The 13221-nt window shown below is 48.6% G+C and overlaps 1 protein-coding gene across 3 annotated transcripts in view; it reads right to left on the reverse strand.

Moving 5' to 3' along the window:
* RNF141 (ring finger protein 141) overlaps positions 1-13221 on the reverse strand; it is a 34823-nt gene that overhangs the window by 5544 nt on the left and 16058 nt on the right. For all 3 annotated transcript variants that reach the window (XM_084768428.1, XM_084768430.1, XM_084768429.1), the window contains exons 4-5: positions 6024-6205; positions 1876-1983 (exon numbers count right to left, since the gene is read on the reverse strand). In XM_084768428.1, coding sequence (XP_084624554.1) covers positions 1876-1983; positions 6024-6205 — 290 coding nt within the window. The remainder of the gene's footprint in view (positions 1-1875; positions 1984-6023; positions 6206-13221) is intronic.

The following is a 13221-nucleotide window of genomic DNA, read 5'->3' on the forward strand; positions in this document are numbered from 1 at the left end:
AAAAGAATCTGAAGAAGAAAGGGACCAAAAAAATAAGTGGATTTAATAAGACTTCGGGATACAAGATGAATATGAAAATATTTATTGTCTTCTTATGCACTAGCAACAAACAAAACTATTTAGAACAGTACAAATTGTGAAATACCCAAGGTCAGATCTGCTACACTGAACACTGTAGAACTGCCTGCAGAAATCAAGGGCCTAACCAGACACCAAGAAGCCAGCTCTCCCCAACAAACTGTGTAGTCAATACAGTGTCAATCACGATCTCTGCAGGCTCGCTGTGGAGCTCGAGACACGAGCTCTAAACGTCCTATTAGACCATGTGGGCCAGGCCCGATGGGTGACTTTGGACAGAGGAGACTTGAAAAGCAGGAGGAACCTGGACAGCACGACATGGAGTGAGCCAGACTCAGGCCAGGGTGGAGGAGTCCCGGACTGACTTACACTCCAACAATGATCTCAACAAAGGTTCAAACGTTAGTGAAGATGGTCTCTCAGCAAATTAGAAGTGGCACAGCCTTACATGTAAAACCCAAACCTGCAAAAGACGAGTACTTTCTGTGCCTTTGAAACAAGATTTCACAGATAGGGTCTCTGTCACAAAATGAAATTTAGCCTCACTGAAACAAAAAACTTGTACTCCTTCAGAGACATTCTCAAAAGAAAGAAGACAAGACAGAGGGAGAGGAAATATGTGGAAGCCATATTGTAAAGCGAATAATGAAACTAGCAAAGACTTAAACAGACCATCACCTAAGACACACAGATGGCAACTCAGCAGTCAGCTGGGAATATGAGAGCCACAGAGTCACTACCTCATGCCTGGTTCCAATACTGGCAGCACAGGCGAAGACAATGGAGTCCATGTGGTACTGGAGAGGGCCCAAAAAAGGTAAGGAGGAGTCAGGAGTGGTGGTACACGTCTTTAATCTCAGGTTTGGGAGGCTGAGGCAGGAGGATTGCCACAAGATCCAGTTGAGATCTGCCTGGGCTACACATTACAAGTTTTTGTCTCAAAAATAACCAAAAACAGAAACAAAAACAAACAAAAAAGTATGGCTGCTTTGGGAGCGAGCTGGCAATTTCTTGAGAAACAACTGCTATATGGTCTGACATTTCAGGTAGCTACCCAAGAAAAAAATCAAAATACATGTCCATAAATAATACTGTTCACAAACATACATAGAAGCCTTTATCTGCCATTTATTTCTGCTTACAACTGTTAAATCTCAAGATAATTATACTGACTGTAAGAAGCTAGACAACAAAAAGAACATTCTGGATGGTGCTGCTTCAAAAAGTCTAGCAAATCCAAAGGATTTTTAGCAATGGAAGCAATTAACAGCTGCTTAAGATTCTGGCTACAGTTGACTCTGGGCAGGATGGATCTGCCCCTCATGTTGTGACAGCTTTCATGAGTGTGCACATACAGGAAAGCATTTATATTCACATACACATAGCTTATTGCATGCCATTACACAGTCTCCTAAATGCCGCATTATCTTGTAAGTAAGTGACATTAATTAGTTGATCTAACATCCCTCCAGATCCAATAGATCAGCTCAGGATTTGTTCTTCCACACACATATACAGTATTTGGGGTGGGGGGTGGGGCTGCAAAAAAGAAAAGTGATTCTAGATTCAAATCAGGCACCAAGATTCTTAAAGAAAATGTGTCAAAACCGAGTTGCAGCCCAACACTTTATAAGCATTAAGTATAAAAACCACTTGAACTCGTGGGCAGCCTACCATAAAACTCAGAGTACTAAAGAGCAAAGCTCTCATGGGTAGCACTAAAGTATTTGTATTTCCAGTTGTTTACTGACAGTCCCAGCTGACCTGTGCTATCCCCAAGGGCAGTGGATAACTTACCACTTATCAATACACTTGTGACAGAAGCTGTGAGCACAGGGCAGGATGAGGTCAGCTCGCCCGTCCATGCAGATGCAACACTCGTCCTCATCAGTCAGCTGCTTCACCCTGAGTGTGGAAACCAAGCTGCAACAATGACAGTCTCTGTGCACGCCCGGCTTGCTTTGTTTCACTGCCTTAAAGAGCGTCAGTGAACAGCCACAGTGTAAAGCACAGCATGGCTTACGTGCAAAGCGACCATCAGGCCAAGATTAACATCCTCTGGGGATAGCAAATACACGAGGGAAGAAACACTAAGTTTAACTTTAAGAAACTTTAAAACTCTATAAAAGAGAACTCTGTGCAGGCTAAAGAAAACAAAATCGGAACAAAAACTGCATACCTGGGTCTTTCTGAAATAACTCAGTCCATTTTAGGCATATTGAATTTACATACAGGAAATCAACCAGTATACAATTTGTTTGCTATAAGGGAAAATAAACTGCCTCCTCATCAGGATCTCACTGTGGCGCTGACAGCATCAAGGAGAAGGGGCAGCACAGTCTGAGGTATCAGATGGTGTAGGAAGCATGGAAGGGCTGGAGCCCAGCTGCAACGTAGGGAGCTTCCAGGATGAACTGCAACAGCCACGCCCTTTGCTCCAGCAGCTCAGCTTAAACGCCCACCTCCTTCTGCTCTCGAAATGAAATTTCACTTCAAGTGATTTAAACATTGCATACAGTTGCTCCACTGTTAGTCATCTCATGGCTTAGTTCCCTAACTAATATATATGTTTCCTAAATACAATGTTTCCTAACATATATATATACACGTTTCCTAACTTATATATATATGTTTCCTAAATACAATGTTTCCTAACTTATATATATATATGTTTCCTAAATACAATGTTTCCTAACTTATATATATATATATGTTTCCTAAATACAATGTATCCTAACGTGATTTTAAATGTTTTACTCTTTGTGCTTTTCTGTTGTTTTAAACTGAATGTTTCAAAGTGTAGCCACTCTTCTTAAGGGATGGAGCTGTATCTGATATAATTTCCATCCCCTGCTGTATTTCCAGCACAGCATGTAAGGCCTGGCAATAACACTTGGAACTTGTTGATCTGAACATAACATAAACAAATGTTAACGTGCAGTGCATATAGTATGTGCCCAAGTGAAGTACGTACGTCTGGAAATGTGCACAAGGTTGCATGATGCTCAGCTTAAACTGAGAGAAAGGGCCGATTATATAGCACAGGAGAGCTAATTCCTGAGTGTCGGAATACTAAATCTGAACTTTCTCTAGCAGGCAAACCAGAGTGTGAGCCCCCACTGACACAGGACTTCTGAAGAGTGGACAGCAAGGAGCAGTCTAGGGAGAGGGAAACCATGTAGAACCTTATTCAGTGCACTTGAGAGACAGACAGGGCCTGGCTTCAGGAGCATTACTGTTTAATACCATTAGGGTGAGGTAACAGATTAATGTTTGCTTCACTCATGGAAAAGAGTGCCTGTTGAATTGAAATGGCAATGCGTGAAAACCTCTATGCATGGGGATCTGGTATATGTACTCATCATACATTTGTGTATACACATACACATCAGTCACATATAAATACACATATCAACATTTATACACATATACACACCAGCTCACATATACCGACATCTGAACCCTTTTCAGATCTACGCCAGCTCTATTGACTTAGCATTTCTGCTTATGGGCTTCAAATCTTCACCTGAGGGTGTCAACAGCACAAAGTACAACAGACTCCACACAGAGTGACAGGGTGTTCTGACAGGAACATTTCAGAGTTGGGAGCAGAAAGCTGTAAGGGACAGCACTGTATTCCGGGAAGAAGGGAGACACAGATGCTGCCCACCCTGCCTGCTCCCTTGCGAGGGCACTGTGAGCAAGAGGAGGAAGGACTACTGCTCTAGCTGAGCCCTGGGAGCTGACGTGTGCCATTGCCTGTCGCAGACCTGGAAGGCACACCGACAGATGAAGATCACTCAGGACAGCCCCTAGGCTAGGGAGAGCCACGTGAACAAAGGCTGGAAACACTTACTCTGGAGAACAAGGCTCAATGAGAACATGAGTAGTTTTCAAACATTTGAAGGCGGAAGAGATCAGTCTTGTTTAGTGGAATTCCAGAGGCACGGCCACTGCACTCATGAGTGTGCTACTGACTTACTATGATGGTGTCAGTGGGGTGAACTCAGCCACAGAGGGTATGTGCTGGGCGCTGCACTCACAGCTCAGCAGTGCTCTGGGTGTATGCCGTTGCTCTCAACCTCGTTTAAAAGATAAGAAAACTAATCCAAGAGAGGAGTTAAGTTGAACACTGGGAAATTGGCTGCGGGCCTTTGCTGTGCTACCTGCCTCCAAAGGGCCAGGTGGGAACTACTCTGCAGATAGGAGGCAAACGCAAAGCTTTCACAATAATTAATGCCCCCGGGTGTGAAGAGGATGGCTTCTCTGAGGTAGCAAGCCTCACAAAGCTGTGGGGTAGCAGGAATGTAACTTGTAAGCACAGCTGATTTCCACCTGGTGAAATATGGCTTAGACTTGATAGTGCAGAGACGGACAGAGCAGCTGCCTAGGATCAGTGGCATCAGAGCACCTCAGGCCTCACCAATCTCCAGCTCCACTTCCAAACCACTGGGCTGCAATCGGCTATGTCAACTTATTCTTCTGTCTTTGTTTTTAATACAGGGTTTCTCTGAGTAGCCTTGGCTGTCCTGGACTCCCTTTGCAGACCAGGCTGGCCTTGAACTCACAAAGATCTGCCTGCTTCTGCCTCCCGAGTGCTGGGATTAAAGGAGTGCGCCACCACGCCAGCTTTTTGTTTTTGTTATCAACTTATTCTCTGTCCCTGCTTCCTTCATCTGACCAACTGTATTCCTGTGGAGTTACTGTTAGGAGTCAATGAAGTGCAAGTACTCAGCAAACATTAGCCATTACCCAAAATATGTGCCCACCGTGAAGCAGGGCTGCAGAAGGCCCCAGGCCCCCTTCCACCTGCAAAGGCCTTTTCTATGACCTGGGTGCCAGGGTACCACTAGACGCTCACAACACGTGAAGCTGGGTGCTGGCTAACCTAACAGCTGGCACTGCTTTCCTAGTCTGTAAGAGCAGCACTTTGACCACCTTCCTGAAGATGACAGCAACAGGAACTTCTCAGTCGCTGCAGTGTGGCCACAGAAGCAAGTCAACGCCACTCTCAGCTTTCACAACATTCAACAAGAGATCACCACTCCAAAGACAGACAAGAGGAGACGGTCAGAACTCGGCCTCTGAAGTACAGACTTTGCTCAGTAAAGACAAGCCTAAACACTGCCTACAGCTCTGTGAAACGCATACGGCAGGCTAGTAACAGCCCACTTGGAGGTTTACTGAACGGAGGTAGAAATGAAATATCCAATTCAACTACAACACTGCACAGCACATAGAGAGAGTTGATTAAGAATGAAGCGGAAATGCAATTGTGAACGCAGCAACAAAAGAGAAACTCCTGTCAGATACATCGTAACTTTAAAAAGGACACAGTCAACATGGGTTCTGCCATCTCATCACCCAGTAAGATAGGTGTGCCTGCAATCACGGAAGTCCTTTTCCCAGGATGCATTTACCAATTTAAATTATGTCACATCAAGCAGCAACAGATGGGAGCTTTTTCATACCAAAAGCATGAGAGGGGAAGTGTAGAAAGAACATTATAGCACAGGAGGCCTGAGTAAACAAGCACCATTGCGGCAAACTCCAGCTGACGTCACCCCCCCCCTCCAGTAATGCAGTGTCAGTGTACCACTGCTTGTTCTTTCCTGAGTAGACACCAAGGCCTGGAGACAACATGTAAAAACTTCCAATTAGATAATTTCTGAAATGATTTTGCCAGATTCTTGGATCTAATTTTATAAAGAGCTTTGACTGCCTATAACCCTGTTAAAGAGGAGGTGCCAGTGTCTCCTGTCTACATGCAGAGAGTGAATTCTTGGAGAGTGAGCTGACAAACGCTTCCTGCCGGGAGCCGCCTTAGTCTGGGACTGAGAAGTGAACGGAAGGACAGAATGACATAAAGCTCACCCGGCTGTAGCACAGGCTGAGGGTGTCACAGAGCGCAAGGAGACTGTCATCTCTGTAACTGTGCCACATACCTGCCCATCCACAGACTAGCCTGACAAGATGCTGCAGAGGGCGGGGTCTCCTCAGGCTCCTCAGAGGTGGAGCTCTGAGCCAGCACTCCAGCAGCTTGGCTTGTGATGTCTTTGTAAAGCTGAATAAACTGGTATAAGTTCATGATCCGTGATGCTTCCACAATGCCAGTGCTTTTGTTGATCTAGAAACACAAAGGCAAAGGGGGACAGACACACAACATTCAGTCACATATCCCAGGAAACAGTGTGATGTACCTAGGAAAATAAGAGTTTGAGTAAAAGAATATACATGTTTTCTTCAGCTGTGCGGTTCATCAGACGATGCACTAAATTTTCCCATCTGACATTCAAAATAACCTTGTAAGTCTGATCAGGCGCCGTCCTGTCTGGAGTTGATAATGTCAGGTAACCTTCCCAGAGTTGAGAAATGAGTTTTAGAGATTGTTGTTGAATTTACTTTTTTCACTTTGATGTTTTAATTCTTTTTTGAGACAGGAATTTGCTATGTCACCCAGGCTGGCCTAGAACTAGAGATCATCCTGCCTCAGTCTCCCAAGTGCCGGCATCACAGGCATATACTACCATTACAAGCTAATAATAATTTTCTTTTTGTTTTTTTGAGATAGGGTTTCTCTGTGTAGCCATGGCTGTCCTGGACTCACTTTGTAGACCAGGCTGGGCTCGAACTCACAGAGATCCACCTGCCTCTGCCTCCCCGAGTGCTGGGATTACAAGCATGTGCCATCATGTGCAGCTACAAGCTAATAATTTTTAATTAAAGGATTTACTTATGCTATCCTGTGACAACTGAAAAGATAATGACTACTTCACCTTCTTCCTCTTCCTTTTGTGTGCATGGATGTGCAAGGGTGTTTTAATAAAAATGGTAAGTTATAACTAATTTATTATTTTTTTACTATCTGAGAAAGTAGTAAAAATATACTGAGACTCAAGAATGGGTCAGATTTCTTATTATGGAAATGTAGAATCGTATCTAACAATAAAAAACCTGTTTAAATTTTAGGAAACTAATATCTATTTGGAGATTCAAGCATACAAGGTAATTTATAATTAAAAAAACTATACACAGAGTAGAAAACAAATAAAACATGACAGTGAATTTGCAGTAGCTTTTGGAATAAGCCTTCAGAGCTGAGGAAAGTGGTCCAGCACTCTCTTGAACCTGCACAATGCAGAAGAAATCAATTACAGGCTCATTCATATAAGGGTCTCTATTAGTGAAATGGGCCATAAAGAACTGTTCTAATCATAGATTTCTTGTATTTATTGAGTGCCTACAATGCAGATGTTATAGGCCTGATGTGCATTGCTCTGGAGACTAAACACATGGTATGTATAACACAGAACCCCCTGCTACATGAAAGCTTCATGATAGAGAAGAGAAATAAAGTGCAGCCTAGGTAGATGGAAATCAGATAAGGAAAGGAGAGAAGATGCTGAGGGGCAAGGAAGGTAAAAGAAACACTTAAGAACTAGGAGAGCCAGGTGCAGTGGTGCACACCTGTAATCCCAGCACTCGGGAGGCAGAGGCAGGTGGATCTCTGTGAGTTCGAGCCCAGCCTGGTCTACAAAGAGAGTCCAGGACAGTCAAGGCTACATGGAGAGACCCTGTCTGGAAAAACAAAACAAAAACCCAAAACAAACAAACCAGAAGAGGCAGTGAAATGAGTCCCGTGAGGACCTGGGGTGTTAGCCGCAAGTTGACGTGGTAGGGACAGATCAGGGAGAGGGAGAGCCAGGGGGCAAAGGAAAGGGGGCTTTTAAGAACTAGAAGGTGCTAGAGTGACTCACGTGGCTACCTGAGGGTAAAGCACTATGGCTGCAACACTAAGGAGTACAAAGGTTGTCCAGCAGATGTGCACCTGCTGAAAGGAACAAGGAATCCAGAAAGGAGCCAGAAGTGGGTGAGACAGAGGGAAAGGTGATGAAAGACAAGGCGGGAAGGTAAGGCAGTGATAGAGCACACAGAACTTCGCTGACCTCAATGACTTTGACCTTTATTCTAGGCACACAAAAGCCAGTGGAACACTCTGAGCCAAAAAAGTAGCACTTCAAATGTGCTGAGGAGTGGCTGTTGTGCTGAGAACACACAGGGATGCCAGGAGAGAAGTCAGGAGACCACTCGGAATTGGAATGAATATTCCTGGTGGGAAGCGAGGGCCACTGTGAAGAGTGAGAGGAGGACAGCAGACATCGCTAGGGCCTCTAGAGTCTCAACATGGGCTGTCTGGAGCATTAAAGAAGAAAAAAAAAAAAGGACAATTGCAAGGCCTCAGTTTAAGCACAAGAAGTGTAACACACAGACTTCACGAAGACCTGTCCATGTGCACACAGGTGTACTATATATGTGGAGGGCAGAGGTCAGCCTGGGCATTGTCTCGGGACACCTGCCACCTGGTTTTGACATGAGCTAGTTTGGAACTTATTAACTCAGCTAAGTGCAGGCCAGGGCCTAGGAGTCCTCTGTCTCTGCCTCTCTAGTGCTGGGAGCTCACCACTATGCCTGGCTTTTTTGTTTGTTTGTTTGTTTTTTAACGCGTGGGTTCTGGGAACTGAACTCAAGTCTTCATGCTTGCATGACAAGGGTTTTGCTGACTACACTGTCTCCCCAGCCTTCTCATAAAGTTTTCTTAATAGTCACCTCAGTACATAAATTCTGGGGTTTTATGTTTATTTTATTTGTATCAGTGTTTTGCCTACATGTATTTATGTGCATCACATGTGTGCCTGGTGCTTCAGGAACCCAGAAGAGGCATCAGATTCCCAGGAATTATGTTAAGGATGGTGTAAGCTACCATGTGGGTGCTGGAAATTGAACCCAGGTTCTCTGCAAGAGCAACAAGTGCTCCCAACTGCTGGGCCATCTCTCCAGCCCCCTCAGTATGTAATTTTTAATTAATCTAATAACTTTTCTAATGTCATATCCATAAAACATCTCATCTAAACATTAATTTAAGATCTTTTAAAAAATAAACTAAATTTTATTTGAATATGATTAGAATAGTGTATAAACAGACAAGAGGGGTCTTACTATAAATTCAGAAGTTAAGACATAAATGTTTCTAATTTTTTAAGAATCATAAATACGAAGCTCTTAGGCCAGGTATGGTGAGTGTTCACCTTGTACACTCAGTACTTGGGGCAGTGAGGTAGAACACTGAGTTTCTGGACAGCCTGAGCTACACAGTGAGACCATTAACTCCATTTTTTTTTTAAAACTTAAAGAAAAGAAATAGAAATAAAGAGAAAAAACACAACACTTTAAGCCTCAAGTCATTTTTACACACTAGACTTAACTCTTTCTAATCCAAATATTGGCTTCTCAAGATCCTTTGCAAAGAAATGAAAACAAAAAATTATTTGAATAGATCTGTTAACAACAAAAAAAAATTGCAAGAGAAAGCACTAAAGCCTTTGTCTTTACATTTTATTTTTCTACTTAGAAAATAGAATACAGTAATGTGAACTAAACTAACAGTAACACAGTGAAAGCTACTGGAGCAAAACAAGAACCTGACTAATAATAATACCAAACCTTAACTTTGTTACCGAAAGGAGCACCAGAAACCAAGGGATCAGATGCCTGATACGCTTGTAATCAGATGGATTTTGACAGTTTCTAAAGGTCTCTTCCTTAGAACCTGAGTATTTAATGAAATAAGGATGGAGAGTTAATATAATTTAGGTAGCGGGAGCAAACACAAGGAAAGCCTCAGCCCTGGCCGTGCAAAGGAGAGGACTTCTTCAGCAGGTTTTTGATTGTCCAGTACGAGCTGAGCTGCTGGATGCAAAGCACAGTGTTTCAGCCATGACACACAGTTGCATGGAATAGCTCCTGTCCACGGAGCCACTGGGAAGCTAGGGGCAGAAAAGACTACTCTGTTCTTAATGCTGACGGCTATCCATGAAGTAGGAACCGAGAGCCACTGGGACTTAGAAGAGCAAGAGGGTTCCTGTGAAGGGAGACTACGGATGAGATGGCATCTGAGATGCGCCTGTCGAGACATCACGTTTACACGCAAGAGTGACAGGACAGCTGCTGACGGCCTAAGCATTGTTTCCACTTTAGCTGCTGGCGTGCCTGCTTTTATTCTGGCATTCTCCACTCACTCACATGTCTTAGGAGTTAATACTGGTTAGTCTGATCTAAACCAATCATTCCTTCCACCAGTGAGAATAGGGGGAGAGGGAGAGAGATGAATGAATATTGACCAATGGCTTATAGAGGTCTGCGGGGCCTGTGACCAGCTGTGGAATCAGTATCAGGATTTGCTGAAGCATGAGAAAATAAATGGCTTTTGTTTAAACTAGTTTAAAAAGAGTGTTCTGTGACTGGTAGCTGATAGCCATTAAAGCAACAGAAAAAACAGACATCCTAGTTGAAGAAACTCAGTAAACAGAAGGTGTGAGTTGTAAAAGAAACACCTTCAATTCAACAACATTGGTGAGCACACAGATTGCAAAAGGGAACAGTGATGAAGTAGCAAAAAACTGTGGAGTCAGACGGGGGGGGGGGGTAGCGGTCATGGGCACCACATACAGGAGCGAGGGGGGTAGGGGTCATGGGCACCACATACAGGAGCGAGGGGGGTAGGGGGCATGGGCACCGCATACAGGAGCGAGGGGGGTAGGGGGCATGGGCATTGCATACAGGAGCGAGGGGGGTAGGGGCCATGGGCACCGCATACAGGAGCGAGGGGGGTAGGGGCCATGGGCATCGCATACAGGAGCGAGGGGGGTAAGGGGCATGGGCACCGCATACAGGAGCGAGGGGGGTAAGGGGCATGGGCACCGCATACAGGAGCGAGGGGGGTAGGGGGCATGGGCATCGCATACAGGAGCGAGGGGGGTAGGGGGCATGGGTACCGCATACAGGAGCGAGGGGGGTAGGGGCCATGGGCATCGCATACAGGAGCGAGGGGGGTAGGGGGCATGGGCACCGCATACAGGAGCGAGGGGGGTAGGGGCCATGGGCACCGCATACAGGAGCGAGGGGGGTAGGGGGCATGGGCACTGCATACAGGAGCGAGGGGGGTAGGGGCCATGGGCACCGCATACAGGAGCGAGGGGGGTAGGGGCCATGGGCATCGCATACAGGAGCGAGGGGGGTAAGGGGCATGGGCACCGCATACAGGAGCGAGGGGGGTAGGGGCCATGGGCACCGCATACAGGAGCGAGGGGGGTAGGGGGCATGGGCACTGCATACAGGAGGGGGGTAGGGGCCATGGGCATCGCATACAGGAGCGAGGGGGGTAAGGGGCATGGGCACCGCATACAGGAGCGAGGGGGGTAGGGGGCATGGGCACTGCATACAGGAGGGGGGTAGGGGCCATGGGCATCGCATACAGGAGCGAGGGGGGTAGGGGGCATGGGCACCGCATACAGGAGCGAGGGGGGTAGGGGGCATGGGCATTGCATACAGGAGCGAGGGGGGTAGGGGGCATGGGCACTGCATACAGGAGGGGGGTAGGGGCCATGGGCATCGCATACAGGAGCGAGGGGGGTAGGGGGCATGGGCATCGCATACAGGAGCGAGGGGGGTAGGGGGCATGGGCACCGCATACAGGAGCGAGGGGGGTAGGGGGCATGGGCATTGCATACAGGAGCGAGGGGGGTAGGGGGCATGGGCACCGCATACAGGAGCGAGGGGGGTAGGGGACATGGGCACCGCATACAGGAGCGAGGGGGGTAGGGGGCATGGGCACCGCATACAGGAGCGAGGGGGTAGGGGGCATGGGCATTGCATACAGGAGCGAGGGGGTTAGGGGGCATGGGCACCGCATACAGGAGCGAGGGGGGTAGGGGGCATGGGCACCGCATACAGGAGCGAGGGGGGTAGGGGGCATGGGCACTGCATACAGGAGGGGGGTAGGGGCCATGGGCATCGCATACAGGAGCAAGGGGGGTAGGGGGCATGGGCACCGCATACAGGAGCGAGGGGGGTAGGGGGCATGGGCACCGCATACAGGAGCGAGGGGGGTAGGGGGCATGGGCACCGCATACAGGAGCGAGGGGGGTAGGGGGCATGGGCACCGCATACAGGAGCGAGGGGGGTAGGGGGCATCGCATACAGGAGCGAGGGGGTAGGGGGCATGGGCACCGCATACAGGAGCGAGGGGGGTAGGGGGCATCGCATACAGGAGCGAGGGGGTAGGGGGCATGGGCACCGCATACAGGAGCGAGGGGGGTAGGGGGCATCGCATACAGGAGCGAGGGGGTAGGGGGCATGGGCACCGCATACAGGAGCGAGGGGGGTAGGGGGCATCGCATACAGGAGCGAGGGGGTAGGGGGCATGGGCACCGCATACAGGAGCGAGGGGGGTAGGGGGCATCGCATACAGGAGCGAGGGGGTAGGGGGCATGGGCACCGCATACAGGAGCGAGGGGGGTAGGGGGCATGGGCACCGCATACAGGAGCGAGGGGGGTAGGGGGCATCGCATACAGGAGCGAGGGGGTAGGGGGCATGGGCACCGCATACAGGAGCGAGGGGGGTAGGGGGCATCGCATACAGGAGCGAGGGGGTAGGGGGCATGGGCACCGCATACAGGAGCGAGGGGGGTAGGGGGCATCGCATACAGGAGCGAGGGGGGTAGGGGCATGGGCACCGCATACAGGAGCGAGGGGGGTAGGGGCATGGGCACAGCATACAGGAGCGAGGGGGGTAGGGGGCATGGGCACCGCATACAGGAGCGAGGGGGGTAGGGGGCATCGCATACAGGAGCGAGGGGGTAGGGGGCATGGGCACCGCATACAGGAGCGAGGGGGGTAGGGGGCATCGCATACAGGAGCGAGGGGGGTAGGGGCATGGGCACCGCATACAGGAGCGAGGGGGGTAGGGGCATGGGCACAGCATACAGGAGCGAGGGGGGTAGGGGGCATGGGCACCGCATACAGGAGCGAGGGGGGTAGGGGCATGGGCATCACATACAGGAGCGAGGGGGTAGGGGGCATGGGCACCGCATACATGAGCGAGGGGGGTAGGGGGCATGGGCACTGCATACAGGAGCGAGGGGGGTAGGGGGCATGGGCACCGCATACAGGAGCGAGGGGGGTAGGGGCCATGGGCACCGCATACAGGAGCGAGGGGGGTAGGGGCCATGGGCATCGCATACAGGAGCGAGGGGGGTAAGGGGCATGGGCACCGCATACAGGAGCGAGGGGGGTAGGGGGCATGGG

The sequence above is a fragment of the Acomys minous genome (assembly GCF_964271855.1).
Source record: "Acomys minous genome assembly, chromosome: 2".
Taxonomy (NCBI): Eukaryota; Metazoa; Chordata; class Mammalia; order Rodentia; family Muridae; genus Acomys; species Acomys minous.